Source organism: Ictidomys tridecemlineatus, unplaced genomic scaffold (assembly GCF_052094955.1).
Source record: "Ictidomys tridecemlineatus isolate mIctTri1 unplaced genomic scaffold, mIctTri1.hap1 Scaffold_87, whole genome shotgun sequence".
Taxonomy (NCBI): Eukaryota; Metazoa; Chordata; class Mammalia; order Rodentia; family Sciuridae; genus Ictidomys; species Ictidomys tridecemlineatus.
The window spans coordinates 986,209-1,004,860 of NW_027526114.1; the positions used below are offsets into that span (position 1 = coordinate 986,209).

The 18,652-nt window shown below is 37.0% G+C and overlaps 1 protein-coding gene across 1 annotated transcript in view; it reads right to left on the reverse strand.

Moving 5' to 3' along the window:
• The window catches only part of LOC144374768 (geminin coiled-coil domain-containing protein 1-like), a 98,690-nt gene that overhangs the window by 5,186 nt on the left and 74,852 nt on the right, over positions 1–18,652 (reverse strand). Inside the window, exons 3-5 of the mRNA XM_078037506.1 lie at positions 3,514–3,688; positions 1,724–1,812; positions 572–688 (exon numbers count right to left, since the gene is read on the reverse strand). Of these exons, the coding sequence (XP_077893632.1) occupies positions 572–688; positions 1,724–1,812; positions 3,514–3,688 (381 nt within the window). The remainder of the gene's footprint in view (positions 1–571; positions 689–1,723; positions 1,813–3,513; positions 3,689–18,652) is intronic.

Genomic DNA, 18,652 nt, shown 5'->3' on the forward strand with positions numbered 1-18,652 from the left:
CATTTAATAGTGTAAGAAAAATGTGAATAAAAAATATTGTAACTGTATATACTGAATTGCTGCTCAAGATACTAAGCTCCAGTTATCATCACAGCATCTTAGATTGAGAGAGATTTTTCACAGATTTTTAGTTTTTGTAGCTGCAGGTAACCAAATTTCTAATTGAGAATGATTTTCCTAAATCCAGAAAATAATTAAAACAACTGAGTTTTTAAATCTTTAATTTCTACATTAAGAAGATAATTAAAACAACTGAGTTTTTAAATCTCTGATTTCCACCTAACTCTCCGTTTGATCAACCTGTTTCCTCAGCAATCCCTAGCTTTTGATATATAAGAAACTATTTTTGTAATGATGTCTGGATAGAATCTGCAATCTAGATACTTCTAATAAATGATACATAAAAGTTCTAGTGAAAGTCATGTACTTCCTTAAGAAATGTTATCCATTCTACTCATATATCCCATGACCTGTTGTTAAGTACACTTCTTGCTTTTAATTAAGAAATTTTACATTAATGGTTTCCTTTCTTAAATCACTGCCCTGACCTTATAAAAAGATTATTACACACCTTGGCCTTTTCTTCAAGACATTTAACCAAAGTAGAATTCAGGTATTGTCTGAGATGATTATTCTTTTCATGTAGCCTAGCAAGTTCTTCTTCCTTCTGAACCAGAGTATCTTGGAGCTGCAAAAAGCAGACAATGGTGAAGGTTGCTCCACTGTATTGACTTTGTAACATTATAATAATGCCACTGTGCCTCAGCCTTCTTAAACTTGATTATTATTCTGTTTGTTTTATGAACACAATTTCAGGGAGTCCTCGTCCTCTGAGACTGAAATCAACAACCCCCTACCACATGATTGTTCAGTTTTGTGCTCTGAATTTTTCATTCATTACAAAGTATTTGAGGGTATTACATGATTTTTAAAATTTTAACCACAAGGGAGTCAGGTAGGTGTAAAGGAAAATGAGCAGCATTCAACTATTTAAATATAGAAAAAAGGTGTTTAGAAAGGTTTACCTGGACTCCTTCCTTGCACATGAAAGAAAGAAAGAAAGAAAGAAAGAAAGAAAGAAAGAAAGAAAGAAAGAAAGAAAGAAAGAAAGAAAGAAAGAAAGAAAGAAAAGATGGTTGACTTGTGCCACATTCAGATTGATCTGCCTGTTTGTTCAGTAGATCATATTATTTTGGGGGAACAAATAAGAACAAAATATGGAAAATGAAACAATATTTGGATAAAAACCTTTGTCATCATCATTAATTCTCCAGGCAATTATCCATGTTTATCATTTTAAAATACTGACATGATTCCATTTGGTCTTTCCATTAGCCCTCTGAGATATGCCGCATAAATATTCCAATTTCATGGATGAGGAAAAGGTGGATGTGATAGGTCACACAGCTAAAATGTGATATAGTCAGAGCCTGACTTCATGTCTTCCTCAAGTGTTATTTGTGTATATGAGTGTGTGTGTATGGGGGGGTTGAGACAGAAAGAGAGAGGAGTTAGATGAACAATCTCTCTCTCTCTCCCTCCTTCTTTATTTCCCCCCCCCTCTCTCTCTCTCTCTCTTGACATATGCTCATTTTAGTTCTAAAGTGAGTTAATGTGAATTTTAAGAGGAAAAAGTAGCAGCATAAACTTAAGGGAGGATGCAAGTGGAGAATGGACTGCAGGATGTATGGCCAGTCTCAATGTTCTAACTATCCACACATACCTGTTTATTTCTGTAGAGCTGTGAGGAAAGCTGAGCTTCTTCCCAGGAACATGAGTCCAGAATAGGAAAACTCGAATTAGAAGATGAATCTATGAGAAAATACAAAATGGATAGCATAGAAAACACACTTTTGACTTATGTGCAATGAACTCACCAAACCATTCCCAAAGTGCAATAGGTTCAGTTACCTTTCTAAAAATAGCTCTTGCTTCCTCACACTAGAACAAAATATTTAAAGCTTTCAGAAGAAGGATGCAAGCTGTGACAGACAAATATTTATACAACCTATGCCAAAGAGGTTAAAGAGGTGGGATTTTTTTTTCTTTTTGGAACTAAGTGGTCATATTCTTCTCTTTGTATGTATATTCTTGTTGGTTAAATTAATAAAGACTCTCTCAGCTGCATCATTAATTCATTCAAATGTTTATTAACCTTTTCCTTCCACTAGGCATAATATTGCAATCCCACTATCTTTTTTGTAATTTTTATTTTATTTTTCTAAGCTTCAACATTAATAATATAGTGTTTGGCTTGATAATCTAATAACATTTTTGATGCTATTATTTCCTTTTCTGTCTGCCTACCTGTTAAATCTAATGAATAGAATTCAGAATTTGATTTAGTAGCAATGTCTACTTTTAAATAATTTGCACCTTGTTTCTCTGAAGACCATGATAAAAAAATTGCAAAATTCTACCTTCTCTGTTTTAACTGTTTTCATCTGTATATTTTTTATGCTTTTACAAAGATTTTTTTTTCATATTTGACAGGAAGCTATGCCTGTAAATCCAAAGCATTTGGGCATACTTAATTGTTTTTTTTACTTTATTCCATCTCATTAATACCATTCTGACTCTTTCCCTGTTCTTCTTAAACTGCTGTTACTGAAGAATTTTTTATTAAAATAGAGTAGTGAGTAAGAAAACAGGAATTCAATTTTGTAAACAGTTTGGGTTCATATTTTGGGCATTTTGTCTTTGCTGTTGCTTATAGTGAAAAAGTAAAACTGAACAACTTTATCCATAATATGTAAGTGTGCTTCAACATTTTTAGGTTTTCATTTTTGTGTGCCTTTCCTTAACCCCTGTGTCCACCAAAGGAGCATATGGCAAACTATAGTATAGGTATTTAATTCTAAGATATCTGAAAATTTTTAGAGAAATTTGACTATTTATACAGAAATTCACTTAATTTTATAAAAATGTTCACTAACCTTCAAGTCAAGATTAATACCATTCATAATTTTCCATCAATGTTATACTTCCCTCCCACTTTGAAATCCTATGTGAGTGCTTGTGTGTGTGTGTGTTTGTGTGTGTGTGTGTGTAAGAGAATAATTGTTTCTACTTACAAGGCATTGTCTATAGAATCTCCTCTATGAAATAAAAGATGAAGTTATTCATTCTTGTTTCTTTATCATACTTGGGAAATTTTCCTGAATTTCAAAAGAAATGTTATAACTAGTATCTTGACTCCAAAACATTCTACTAGGATGTTGTTTATAAAATATGACCCAGAAAAGTTCTTTCAGTGAGTTGGGAATCTCCAAGTACTATACATTAGAGGGAGAAACACGTGTTGTCCAGCAAGAAAGAGGAATAATCCCATTTTCACTATTTGGCAAGTACAAAATAGCAGAAGTTAAGGTTGTAAAATTCAAGACTCTTTGGACTAAATTTTTAAATTTTTTATAACATCCCTTTTCCAGAGTCCCAGACCATGATGCATTGCAGCCACATTGCTTGAAAAGGGCTCCAGGTCTACCACTAAAGCAGAAGAGCAGAACTTACCCTGTGCCTGTGGTGCTTGTTGGGGCTCACTGTTGTCCAGGAGACCAGCAGCCCAGAAAGAGATCCAAGTCTCCGTGGAAACGTCAACACTAGTTTCTGACGGTGTAGTGGAATACAGGCAATTATAACTCTTGTCTCCTGCAAAATACTGGTCTTGGCAAGGCAGAATGTTGTTCTGTGAAATTCAGTATAAGGAGTTGGGGTGGAGGTGGGTTTCCCAGAAGATTGGGCGATGCAGATGTGGACGGAGAGAAGGGTGGGAGAAACACACAGAAATTACATACAGTTAATCAAGAAACAGTGAAGGTGTTAAATTTAGATCCAGATTAAATTTTGAGTGGTTTAATTATAATAACTAAAAAGGAATCAGCTCCTATGACTTTCCTAACATTTCCACAGGTCCTTGAACAATGAATAGACTACTACTGGATGAATCATATTTATATTTTCCTTTGTAATGCCTAGCTCACCAAATAAGCCAGTCAGAACTATCTTAATTATATTTCTATTTCTAATCACCTTGGAAGACAAAGAACCCATTAAAAAGGATGAAAAAGCAGAATATGGCATCTTATAGACTAACCTCTGAATCAATAATTGTCTTATGCTTCCCTTCCTCTTCTCCTCCAAACTAACATTCTGTTGGATCTTATGGGAATCTGAATAGAGATACACACAAACTCATGCTGTGTATAATGTATATGCAAATATATATATATATATATATATATATATATATATATATATATAATATATATAATGTATATATGTGCATATGCATATATATACATACACATACATATAGTTATGTGCATACATATACATACTTGTATAATATACATACATATAGACAAATGCATATATAGACATAAGTGCATATGTTCTCTCTATCTCTGTTCTATAGATAATTAAATAAACTTTGTTCCTTGTAGGTAATTAAATAAACTTTGCCCCAGCTCCAGTCAGAGGAATGTAACATCACTCCAAGTAAACATTTAAAAGCTGAAAGAAATGAGCAAAGACTGCAAGCTCTAGATATCTCCATCACTAGGGCTCAATGTCCTTGCAAAGTTATCCTGCCACCACTAACTGCCTGACGTGTGTTCTCACTGTGTTCTGATCCAGGGAGTACCTTCCTGCCTGCCACTTCTCAAACCTCAAACAAACACTCTTTTCAAATCTCCAAACAATTATAAGTATGCAGCCTTCCTAGGTTAATTTGTACAACAGTCCATTCCTAATTATTTGTCAATGTTTAATCAGGTAAAAGCCATTTATTCCAGCAGAGCCTAGGTTTAGATAAACTCTGTTTGACTGCTACAAATCTTTTGTTGGCTTGAGTACTTTCTTGGTCATAACATAAACAGAAGAGGGGAAAATGAGTCAATTAAGTCACACTTTGTTAATGTTCCCAGTGAGTTAAGTCTTAGAAAAGAAAAAAAATACACAGTTCAGAAGCAAATGCAGCTTGGGGAGTGCAGACCAAAGAAGTTAAGCCAGAAGTTTATCAAAAGCTATTTTTCTTGTTTTCATTTTAAAAGCATGTTTGCAGACTCATTCCTTGAGGTTATTATTCGAATCCAAGTTAAACTATTAGGCAATTGACACCTGAGAAGAAAACAAACCCCAAATACTCTTACAGTAGTTCAACTCCAAGTGTTTGCAAATATGTGCATAATCTGGAATAAGAGGAAGAATGAATAGTAAGTGAAGGTGAATAGGTGAAATTTTGGGGAAATATGAAGAATAAAAATAACAGGGAGAAAGGCAGAGGGAAAGGAAGGGAGGAAGAGAGAGAAGACAGATGATAATAAAAAGAAGAGAGGAGAGGATCTATTTTAATTGGTAGATAGCAAAGAAAGCTTGCTCCAAAAATGGAATAAATTCTCAGTGCAAAGTTTGTTAGCTTTCAGAGCCCCAGGTTTTGCCAGAGGACTAGCAAATGCCAGTTCCTCACTTACCATCTTGCAGTGGAAGAAAGCGCTGAAGAAACTGAGCTCACACTTAACTTTTTCTTAAAGCCAGTGGGAGCTTTAAATGGAATGAAGGGAGGAACTATGAGAGGCGAGTTCTAATCTGCAGGGGAGCCGGTGACACTTGGGGCTCCTGGTGAGCGCTGCCCTCTGATTTGGTGGGAGGCTATCAAACAGGTGACGTGAGCTTGCAGACACCATGTGAAGCCAGAGTCACTTGCACTCCAGGGACCACGACAGCAGGATCTGGGACCTGCAGGTCGGGCTCCCTGCCTGCTCTTGGCTACAGGGTATGCTGCGTGGCTTCAAAACCCACACGCCTATGCACGCTGGCTGTGCACCTGGCGCAGGACGTCAGAGGCTGGAGGTGGCAGCGCAGCCCTGAGGGACCCTAAGGCCAGCGCTTCCTCCTGCACCACATGCGCAGCAGGGCAGGGAGGGGAGGAAAGTCTGCTTGGGCTATGGTGAGGGATGGCAAGGTCTCAAACCTGTATTTCAGGGATGGGGTGGCACTTGTGGAAGCCAGTCCTACAGCCCCAGAGCTAGTACTATGCCTATCTATCTTTTGACCACATGATCACAATTTAATGCCAACTTGTATTATGTTGTAAATTTATTTTAATTAATTTATTTTCCTTATTTGATGGACCTTATTTTGCCCAATTCCGGAAGTGGAGGTGACATTTCAATTCTAGAATATAAATTCCCCAAGAATAGTGATTTCTGCTCACTGCTGTTTCCAAAATGCCTGGCACAATTTCTGACACATAATAAATGCTCAGTAAAGATTTGTTTTAAAGAATGAATTAAGCTACACATTTCTGAAATCTAAAGCATCTTTCTCTGTGTAAGCCTAGCCTCACAACTATATTTATATAAAATAAATTCATTAAGAAAAAATAGTGTAAGCATTTAATTTCCTGTCTTTTCTCTTACTTTTGATTCTCACAATTCCTCAAATACTATGCCTACCATAGAAAGAAGAGTAACAACATCTTTGAAACTATTTATCTACAACTAATAGTAGCTTCTCATTTCAATTTATATTCTAATTAGATATAAAATACTTGATGATAGCCATAGGAGAAAGGATACTTATTGTCCTTGTTACATCCACAAAGGAAGGAAGCACTAAGGTTAAGAAAACTCACCAATGTTAACACAATTGGGAAGTGGCAGGCTTTGGATTTGAACCTCTGACTAACTAGTATACTTATGGTATTTGACTTTAACTTCTCTCTATTGCATGTTATTGCTGTTGATCAATGGGCATTATTATGGACTGGGTTGTGTTACCCATAAGTCATATGTTGAAGCCCTATACCCAATGTTACTGTATTTCAAGACAGGTGTAGGAACTGAAAATAACGTCTGATTCTGACTTGCACATCCCTTTCTCTACTCTGGCTCTGACCTTTCTTCATTCTTCTTTGCACTCTACTCATGACCCTTAGCACTCAGCAAAATGACTAGGACATAATGGATCTTAATTAAGTACTGTATATCCAAAATTAAGAAAAGAAAGGAGGGGGAAGCTGCTTCTCTTCGTGGAGTCCTTTTCTCCTGCTTCAATGACATTTATTTGAAAAACACTTTCAGATTAATAGTAGTAGTTTTGGGAATCCCTGCCTGCAATGTGGATGAACTGTATCAGTCAACACTGACTCATTTCAGTATGTGACATGAAGGACTGGTCCATCTCTGCTCTAACTGTAACAAGAAAAAAAAGATGTAATGGCTGTAAGGCACTGAGATGATGGGTAAGGAGAACATATCAAAATGCATTTAATTCGTAAGAATCAGTGATCTTTTTCAAGGCAAAGAACTCTTCATGCTTTTAGTCCTGCCAGCAACACAATCTGTTTGGCAAAACCCTCATTCATTTTGTGATGAGCAGCAGGGACAGAAAAAGGAGGATGGAGTTGTATTTTCGGAAACTTTCACAAATGACACAGGAGCTTCTGCAAGATAGATTTTCTTTTGGCTCCAAAAATGATACAAAGTAGGTAATTGACTAAACATGGTATGAAAAAAGGACTATAAGCTTTGCATCAAAATATACCCAGATTTCAGCTTGGGGTATGCTATGATTGAGTCACTTGGGGTTATCTTAAGCCTCTTATCTTATTTGGGAAATTAGCATAGTAATACATACATTAGAAGTTATTTTAAAAACAAGCCATTTTTATTAATACTTAATTATTTCCTAATTTGTTGACTAAATATTGGATAGTATCTCTTTTTACTATTAGGGGTGAGGGACTCTGCCTTTGAACACACATGTGCTCCTGTGTCTTGTTTATTAAAGTAACTGAAAAAGAATGCTACATTTATAAAACAGGGTTTTTCTTTTCTGAGGGTAAGACATAATTTTAAGAAGTTTTTGATTGGTTTTAAGCACAACAATATTTGGCAAATCAATAATACTTTAGCTTGGTAGGCTGGCAGTATACATGATGGTGGAGAACCCCTAAACAGCAAAGAGCTATTGACAATTAAACATAAATAAGATAATAAATCTATTCTCAAATCAAAAACTAAGGGAAAAAACTAATTATTAAGATTTGATTTATGCATGACATCTTACTTAACATCCACTACTAAGGTATAAACTTAATTAATACTACTATGATGATGACTAGTATATTGAAACCTGCATCCTGGAAACCATAATGGGAAACACTTTGGCACTTATTTATCCACATTTATGAAAGAAGGAGGTTCACATTTCTTAGTGATGTCAATGTAACCCACATAGATGTTTATTTCCTGCAAATAATAAGATTAGTTAAAACTGCCTTTTGTGTTGTGCCTAAAGCAATAGCATTAAAGGGAATGTGGCTCCAAACATCCCAGTGGTTGAATCAGGGTACCACCTCCTGTCAGAGCAAAGATATAACAAAATAAGAGGTAATTGGACCTCTTATTTTGCACAAAAAACAAGTCTGCCCACAGAGAAGGTTAGAGAGTGAGTAGAGATTTGTCAGGAGATAAATAGGTTGGCATATGGAATATTATTTTGTTTAACTCCATGATTATTCCATTAGTGGATTCAATAGTAAATGTAATAAACAATTTCTAAATTTTTTCTATAAATACAGCTTTTCCCATTGATTCAATGGTTGAATCTCCAGGTAATAATAAAGATAGTATTTCTTATTTCACCTGTTTGTAAAGAAAATTATTACATTTAGATAAAGTATATTTAGAGAAGATGTTTTACATTGGAAAATTTAACATTTGAATTTTTAGCATGTCTGAAGAACCTGACACATTTCATTTGTTGAAGCATAGTTTTGAATTTCACCGCACCAGAATAATATGTAGAAATCAACAATTTTAATATAGAGACTTACTACTCACCATATCTGTATAGTAGCCAGAAGATATTCAATAACCTATTCAGTGATAAAAACTGTTTCTACATGAACAAAAGGCATGAAAAATAGAGTCAATTGTTAATCCTGGTAAAAAAAAATGTGAAAAATAATAAATTTGAAAAAACTCCTAGCAGTTTACTAAATAGAAAAGAGAAAGGCCTTGGATTCATTCAGGAATGAAATATTCAGTTTGGAACTGAGTCAGATCAGCTCTGTATGGAAATGTGTATGCACTTGTGCACGTGTGTGTGTGTGTGTGTGTGTGTGTGTGTGTGTGTGTGTGTGTGTGTGATATTTGTGATATTGTTTTATTGGGAGTTTCAGTCAGAATTTATTTTAATATCATCATAACTACCTTCAGCTCTTTATTTATTTTATCAAGGCAAATCACATACTCTAGTAATCCTCACAATTTAAAAATATTTTCAGCCTAAGGGCATATCTTTCAAATGGCAACTATTCACTTCATCTTTGAGAGATACCTAGGAAATATATGCCAATCTGTATTCATTGCAAATTGAGACAAACCTTTTCTGTACTTGATAGCATTGCTTTCTGGCTTTTCTCATAATATAGCACTTCAAAATAACATTTGTGGCAAGTTAGAATAAATTGTTAAGGCTTCTCCTGGCTGTTGATAGTTATGGGAGTTCTCATTTCCTCCAGGCCTCAACAGAGAACAGAGGATATCATTATCTCACAGGCCTGTGACCTATTATGCATGGGTACAACAGTTGGGAAGGTCTGCTCCATGTAACCTATCTGGCTCAAATGGAATGAAATAATATCAATACCACTATGAAAATATGTTAAAAACATTGAAATTAACCTTGTATTGTGACCAAGGTTAGAGATGTGGAACTTCAAACAAAACAAGACAATACATCTCAACCCCGACACTTTACTCAACCATAGTAGAAAATGATTAAAACAGGTATTAGGATTAATATACATCAGAGTTATGCTAGTGCAACTGTAATTTAAAATACAATAAATCTCTGCTTCATGAGCACCAGCATCTTCACAACCTGAACTTCTGTGCCTTCACTGCTCAAGTGATTCCTCCCAAGGATTTCTGATGCAGAGTTTTTTGGATAGCTTGCTGATCAGACATTAAAGGCCTGAAAGGTGAATCAGCAGTGACTGTGACATCATATTGTGTCTAGAAGATGCATAAAGAGGAAGTCGGGCCTGCTTTTTTTTACAAAGCTTAAGATTTCAATCCCAAAATAGGACAACTGGGAAATGGTTCCTTCTAGCCTTGGAATTATTAGCGAACCTGAAATAAGTTGACTTCTTTCATGAAAATAAGACAAATAAATGAATTTAAATACAAATGTTTAGTTATAAAAAAGGTATAATTCTGTATTTTTGTAATCTATAAAATTGTGAAGTTAACTTATTTCTCAATGACCTATTAATTTTTGACAAATTTATCTTATTTACAATCAAATCAAAGAAACTTACTTGATATTGGTATTAATGCAATTTGGATGTTTCTAGTCAACTTCTGTTTGCCATATTTCTTTTTTTTAGAACATGAAAGCATAATGTCAATCTGTAGCCAGTGCAATCATTTATATATTCTAAAGCAATCTGTGAAAAATATAGAGAATTTTTATTGTTATGAAACTAATACTGCTTACTATAATTAGAATGAATTAAAGTATTATAAGATGAAGAAAGTACCCTATCAACAATAAAGTAAAATTCCAAATTTCCTCTATGACATTAGATAAATGATGTTTTGGTGACAGTAGTACATATAATTTTTATTTTTTCTTTATCTAACCAGAAGCCTCCCAGCTGCCACTTTTGGGTAGTATCAGCATTGCATGATTCAATCATAGCTGATGATTTTACACAAATCAATACATTTTAATAGCTTCCTTTTGGGGAAGGAAGCACTGAAAGACAAGCAAAGAAAAAAACAGTGGTTTTTCTTCATGAGTACAACTGAGAAGAACTCAAATTGCATAATGTGCATCTTTTATAAACTATTATTTGTAATTGCTTTTATGAATTATTTGGCATTTTTTAATATAGCTTGATTGTATGTGCCTATTTATGTTTTTACATATATAAATTCGGGCATCTGGAGCAGTCAGTGATACCCAAGGCTTTAAACACTTATACCTGGAAATATTCAGATGTTGACAAATAAAGAGTTATTCTCCAATCTTATATTTTTTATAAAGTGACAATAATTCACATAAATGCAAATTTCTTTGATTGGTGAAGGAAAGGAGCATTTGGTCCCACACTAATGTCAGTGTCTATGAGATAGGCTGTCTGCTTCTCCTGTGGAAAGTTTCAAGTAGCTCTGTGCCAGTTGGAGTTGTGTTGAACCCTCAGCATCACTCACAATAAATTATATCTATATTATAAGAAATGCATATTAGGAAGCCTATTTAAAAGTATACATGCAAGTAAAGCTTCACCATAAATTTTGTGTTTTAATGCTAAAGGTAACATATTTATATACAAAACAAATACATGGTCATAAAAAAGTAAAAGTAATAAGGAGAAAAACTGTAATATATTTGACATTCAGATTCAGTTTTCCGCAAATATATATATATATATATATATATATATATATATATAAATCACATCCCCAGCCCTTTTCCCTTTTTATATTTTATTTAGAGACAGGGTCTTCCTAAATTGCTGAAGCTGGCTTTGAACTTATGAACATCTTACCTCAGCCTCCTGAGCCACTAGGATTACAGATAAGAACTTTAAAACATCCATCCTTTTAAGCCAGCATGCACAAAAGAAATTAATTCATGAAGCGAGCAAATTTAAGCATGATTTACAACTGAGTTCATCACATCAATATAAGGGACATTTGTAAACATTAAGAAAATGTCCAAGAATATTTTTATTTTGCTGCATATGGGTTTCCAGCACTATTGTTGAAGAGATTATCTTTTCTCCACTGTTTGTTTTTGGTGCCTTTGTCTAGTATGAGATAACTAAATTTATCTGGGTTTGTCTCTGTTTTTTCTATTCTGTACCATTGTCTACATGTCTATTTTTGGTGCCAATACCATGCTGTTTGCATTACTATAGCTTTGTAAGACAGATTAAGTCTGATATGGTGGTGTCTCCTGCTTTACTCTTCTTACTAAGGATTGCTCTATCTATTCTGGGTCTCTCATGTTTCTCAGATGAATTTCATGATTACCTTTTCTATTTCAATAAGGAATGACATTGGAATTTTAATTGGAATTGAATAGAATCTGTATAGTGCTTTGGGTAGTATGGCCAATAAGAAATTGTTTTGACAATAAGAGATTGTTTCAGTAAATTAGAGCATGTCTATAGTATGGATTGTGTATTCATTGAAAACATTTTTAAACTGAAAACCTAGAAAAATAGCATAATGTTAACTATATTGAAATGTATATGAGTGTATTAAAACAAATTTTAAAAACAGGCATAAACAAAATGAATTAAAATAATGTTTCTTTTTTCATAAGAGAAGTGTGATTATGATTTTATTTTTCATAATCCTGTACATTCCTGAAAATTTATATGATAGATGTTTTGCTCTTAAAGTCATAAAAAATAAAAATAAATATATATATGAAATCACAGAATTTATTGGAAGTAATATATTTTTGTGGAGTAAAAACATGGTTAAAGCTGAGTGCCTTGAAGAATAATGACAGATTATATTTTGTATGTTCCTACTGTTGTTGGATTTGCATGGTGAGGGGTGATTGTGGTAGAAGGTAAATGTTCTATTTCATTTTTACCCCAAAACTCAAAAATGTTTTTAAAAATGATGCAAATCTGTATAAAAGTGGAAAAGTACTTTATATATAAGATTTTGTGGGGCTTTGACATCAAGATGCAAAAATAATACAAGAAGGCTTTGCTTAGATGTAGAAAATTAAATAGAGTGTGATTATAATCTTCAAATTAATACAGAATTGTTCAAGAGAGTAAATAGACCTAATGCCATTAGTTAGCACTAACCAACTGTAAAATTTTAGTGTAAAATAAATAAGGGTATTTGTATTGCTCAGTAATGTGTAAAGATAGAATTAGCTATCCCATAAGAAGTGAACTCTTAGTTAATAGACAATTTCACAGAGTGGATGAATTACTGAGACTATCAAGATGTTTTATTGCTTGTTCATACAGTGCTACTACCAGGAAAATACAGTCCTTAAAATTATTTCCAATGCAAAGAACTTGCAATTCAATGTAATTCTGAGATTAGAAGTCTTTGTAATTAACTTGAATGCATGTTTTAAGATATATCTTAAAACATGCATTCAAGTTAATTATATATATATATGCATATATATATAATAGTTTTACTGAAATATAGTAGAATAACATATACATAATGACATTAAAATAATGTTTCTTGTTTCATAAGAGAAGTGTGATTATGATTCTATTCTTCATAATCCTGTACATTCCTGAAACTTTATATGATTGATGTTTTGCTTTTGAGGTCATAAAAAATGACTATATATATATATATATATATATATATATATATATATATATATATATATATATAATAGTTTTACTGAAATATAGTAGAATAACAGTGATCAAGTAAACAGGATAAAGCAGCAATATGTGAGGAGGTTAGTGGCAGGGCTAAGTGACTGTAAATCCTCATTCCTGTGGAGTCTTTTCTCCATTTTATGAGTCACTGGAACCATAGCATTTTTCATGAAAAGATGGGAGCAGCATAATAAAAGAGACGGTATATAGCATCCACCCCAGATATTAAGGGCTCAAGCTTTAGAGGCAAACAGTGAAGATTTGGGAGTGCAAGACCTTCATAGATTATGTTACACTGGGTGGTAACTCTTTAGGGTCCAAGAAGAAGTTTAAAGTCACCAAGTTCAGCCTTATTTCTATATATATTTCTATTTCTAAGTTGCTCTGTTTATGCCTGTGGGGACTGCAGAGTGTGAGCACAGCCATATTTCCAGAAAATAAAAAAAAATAACAGTGGATAGTGGATGTCAATATCCTCAGTCATATGTAAAATGTCATAAATATGTAAAATCCAAATATACTAGGAGAAGATGGGCTAAAAGGAGAACAGTCAGAAAAGAAGGAAAATGTGAAGGCTACTTCATTGCAGACCAAATCAAGTTCATAACTTGTTTTTGTCAATAAAGTTTTATTGGTACTCAGCCACATTCATCTGTATTCATAATTTCTACGTCTGCTTTCATTTTACATGTTGTGTATTTGTGACAGAGATTGCATGGCTTACAGGATCTAAAATACTTACTCTCTGGTCCTTCACAGAAAAGGTTTTCATCCTCTGCTTTAAATTAAAACAATAGTTGCTAAATACTTCGAGGCATGATAATATGGATAAAACATCACAAATAAAATGAGAAGATATGAGCTCAAGTCGGGGTTCTGCTACATCCCAGCAGAGGTCCTCAAAGCAAGCCATTGTCCCTGTTTAGGCACAAGCCCACTGTGAAATGGAAATCAGATGATTGTTCTGTCATTTGAGACTATCCTTCACAGAGAGGTACTTGGTCCGTGCCTGTCATATCCGTGTGCCCTGGGAGTCTGAGGCAGGAGGATGGCAAGTTTGAGGCCAGCATTAGAAACCTAGTGAGACCCTACCTCAAAATTCAAACAACAAAAAATAAAAAGGGCTTAGGATGTAGTTCATTGGTAGAATACCCCTGTGGAGTTCAATTTCTAGTACTGGGTTGGCGGGAGGGAAGGAAAGGCAGAAAGAAAGAGAGAGGGGGTGGGAGGGAGATGATGTACAGCAAATTGCCAACCACACAGTGCCATGTGTGCGCTCTCACTGGGATATTGGCAGAAGGCTCCCTTTGACCTCCTAAACACCTGTGGGATCCATTCTTCTGTGGACTGAGTGCTGCCTGACGTGCCTGAGTCTTTGCAGTTTTCTTAGCCACTTTTCTGTGGCTCCCAGGGGGAGTAGGAGAACTGTTGTCACAGAGCAGAGGTGGACAGGAGGAGACAGCCCTAAGGAAGTGGACTCCACTGTGCGGCAGGCACTTCTGGCCAGCATTTGAAGAACGGTGTGAGAACCACTCTTCTTCCCAAGAGCACCCTTGGTGCCGAAGTCCATCACTGGAGCCTGGATCTCATGAATCATTTCATTTCCCTTCAAGAATCTGAGCATAATAAACCCCGTTACAAAAGAAAGGATAATTTAGCTGTTGACATAAAACTGAAATTTGGCTAGAGTTTATTTATAATTATAACACTGAGTTTTCAGAGCTTGGGATTTCCATCCCCCGTGGCTGATTTCTGTAGCAAGATGTGAATCCTCAGGCTTTTGGCCAAATTTGAGAGGAAAGTCTTCAGGCCGGCTGAGATTAGAATGCTCAGTGTGGTTTCTCTTCTGAAATGCTGTGGGCATCTCTCATCTCCCAGCAGGGCTCCTCAATGGGAGAGACTGTAGGTGCTAGGTGCAGGGACAGAGGCCGTGTCTTCTCCCCCACCCCAACTTCAGTGCCTGCAGTTGTCTAACCTGCAGAATGAGCTGTGATCTCTGCTGCCTGTCTGCCTGCCCTTGTGAGTTGAGGTCCTGGTGAGTGAGTGCCCAGGATCCAGGGGATGATGATTGCATATAATTGCCTCAGCAGAATGGCAGGGAGTGGGGACCTCTGAGAGCCTGATGAGGCCGGAAAGGTTAAGGCTAAATGTATCCAAAGGAAAGCAGAGTCAGAATCTGTCCCTGGTGGCAGATGGGTCCCTGGGGTCCTGCCTACAGACACCATTAAGGAAGAGAAGAGGTCAAGGGGGCCTGTCAACGTGGTGTACTTAGCAGAATTGCTATTTGTTGAAGTACTACAAGAAATGGAGAAGTCAGGAGATTGGAACTAAATGGCCAGAGGCAGAAGTGAGTGGTCAGATCTCATAATTAGAAGAGCCAGGCAGAAGGGGAGGCCAGGGAGGTGAGTGAGGTTTGGCAGGGGAGAGGAAGGCCACAGAAGCCATGGTGAACAGGGAAGGCAGGACCTTTCAGAGTTAGCCCTGGAACACAGGATGTGATTATCCAGGTCCCTTTCAGTTGCAAAGAACAGGAACGAACTCTGGGTAGCCCTTAAGAGAGGAAAATAAGGAGTTCTAGGGTTGGTGATTGAATGTCTCATAGAATTGAAGGACCCAATAGGCCTGCCAAGTATAATCTAGAATTGGGAGTCAGATTACCATGCCGAAACCAGTCCTCTCCCTGACCTCTGCCTCCGGATTCTCTTTATGTCTCTTTTTAATTTTTTTTAAAAACTACCAGTGACATTTTTTTGGCTGGGCTGCCCAGAGCACCTGAGATCCCACACCCTCAGTTCTGTCTATTTGGGGATGGACTACCTTATCTCAGCACGAAATCACTCATGACAGCTCTGACTGTTTTCTAGTCAGATGACCATTGGTTACGGTCACAAGGAAGAGAATTGGGGCAGGTTCTATGGTATAAGGATGGGCAGGAGAAGGGACAGTTCCCAGAAGCAAGTGAGTTCCTAGCAAAAAGAGAAATGCTGCAAAGAACAGTCGCTTTTGGTGACTTTAGGTGTCCTGAATGGTGATTTTTTTTCTGGGCCCTGAAGGCTTCAGAAAGATGAGGGCACAATCTTAATAGGCCAAGTAGAGAGCCTGAATGTGGTGGGCTTGTCTGCCATAATCCTACCAGCCCACTACCCTGCCTCCTCGAGTACGGTCCAAGTTGGGCAGCACCACGCCATTCAGGGGATGAAGTGGGTAAGGGGTCCTTCTGGGAATTAAGGGCTCTGGAGAGGGTGGAACTGTGCCTGTCCCTGAGACAAGGGAGGACTCACCCGCTCATGCTCCATCAGTGAACCATTCTCCTAGGAGTCACAAGTTTGAGAATAGAAAGTTGGAGCCCCCAGTAGGAGGAATGCAAGGGGGGTGATCTAGGAGACCAATAGCAGAGTTCTTGGAATTGGGTTCATTCTCTTCTTTCCCTTTCCCTTTCTGGAATAGATTTGGGGATATGCAATTTGCTTTTAGTGTTGCCTTAGACTCTGGAGAGCTGAATGGACCCCTTGGGAGCCAAGGCAAAGACAGCAAGGCTCTGGCTACTGAGACTTGGCCCCTCATGGGAGGTAGCTTTCAGGGAGTGGCTGAAGGGGGCCTTGTTCTGCTGAGGTCAGCATGGAGGGGAATGAACCAGAATTAAGCCTTGATAAATCTGATCAGAAAACAGAGTGTACACTGGCCTTGGCGTCTCCCATGCTGTCATATAGAGTCCTCAATATTGCATCACGTCCAGAGTGCATCCAGTAGGCTGCATGATACCCGAACAAGGACAGAGGAGCAGAGATGAAGGACCCATAGGGACACTACTTGGAAACATAAGAAAGACCTCTCCTGAAGTAGAAGATGCTCTGCTGACATTGCAGATGTGAAGTGAATTCCATTTGTCTCTCCTGGTCATCTCCACTGGTCGCTGGCTTTCAGGGGGTGGAAAGCTAATACTTAGGTTCTGCGGTGCTTTTCCATAAAGTCATTTATCATTTGACTAGACACTGATTCCCGGTGAGAAGACAACTCCACCCAATTCCTACTCCTTAGAACCTGTGAATGTTTACATTATGTGGTGCCATTTGTGTAGATGTGAGTCAATTAAGGATCTAGAGATAAAGAGATGATTCTGAATGCACGTGTCAGTCTTAAATGCCATCTCAAGTGTCCTTATGCAAGAAACAGAGGGAAATTAGATACACAGAGGAGAGGACAGCAGGAAGACAGAGGCAGATATGGGAGTGATGTGGCTACAAGCCAAGGACTTCTGGGTGGAGAGATGTGGGTGGCCCTGCAGCACTTGATGAGTTCAGACCTCTCGTTTTCAGAACTGTGCACGTTTGTCGTATTTGTTACAGAGCAATAGGACACTCATGTAGGGTGGGATCATGCTCAGTGTGTTGCATATCTCCAAAGTGGACTAGGTATGCAATAGATGGTTGAGGAATGAATGGATCACATGCAGGGTTACCTTTAACCCTAGTCAAAAGACTACCTATCCGGAGACCTGTGTGAGCCTTGGATCTGCCTCTCAGTCATGGCATGCACTCAAGCACGTCCCTTTTTCTCTCAGGACCTCAGTTTTCACACCTGTCAAATGAAGCAATAACATCTGCCTAGTATTATGGTATAAATATAAAAAGATGATGATAGGGAAGTGTTTTATGAAGATGTTACTATTTTTTCTCCTTTCTACTCCTCCATGCCCCAGGCCCTTTGTGGCCGAGAGTAAGAACTGCACTCATTGTGTGGGGGAACATCAGTGTCTAAAATACAGGTGGGGAAGAGCTATTCTAAGGCAGATAAGCTCTGCCCCATAGCAGCCACCATGCGGCCACCCTTCCTGTGAATCTTCATTCCCTCTCCTAGGGAGTTTCTCCCATTGTTATCATCTGCTTGCTTCTTATCCTCTGGTGACACACTCCCAGCCCAGGGGCCTCATCCCTGTTTGGCTTACTTTTTTTCAGATACCTGCATGCAGCTGTCTTCATAGCAACTCCTTCCTCAGCTTCCCAGGGAAGCACAGGGTGCCATATCTGAAGCAATGCTCTACGTAACCAAGAACCACTCTTTTAGTATGAAAAATTAGAGGTTGCTGATTCTAATGGAAAGTTTTCTACACACAGAGCATTACAGGCCCTCTGATCCTTTGACTCAGGAGTTTCACACCTGGATTCCAAAGTTTCACAAAGAATTCACAAAATAATTTATATGGCAGCCTTATCTGAAAAAGCTCGAACTTAAAAAAGAGCTGAGACATCCAAA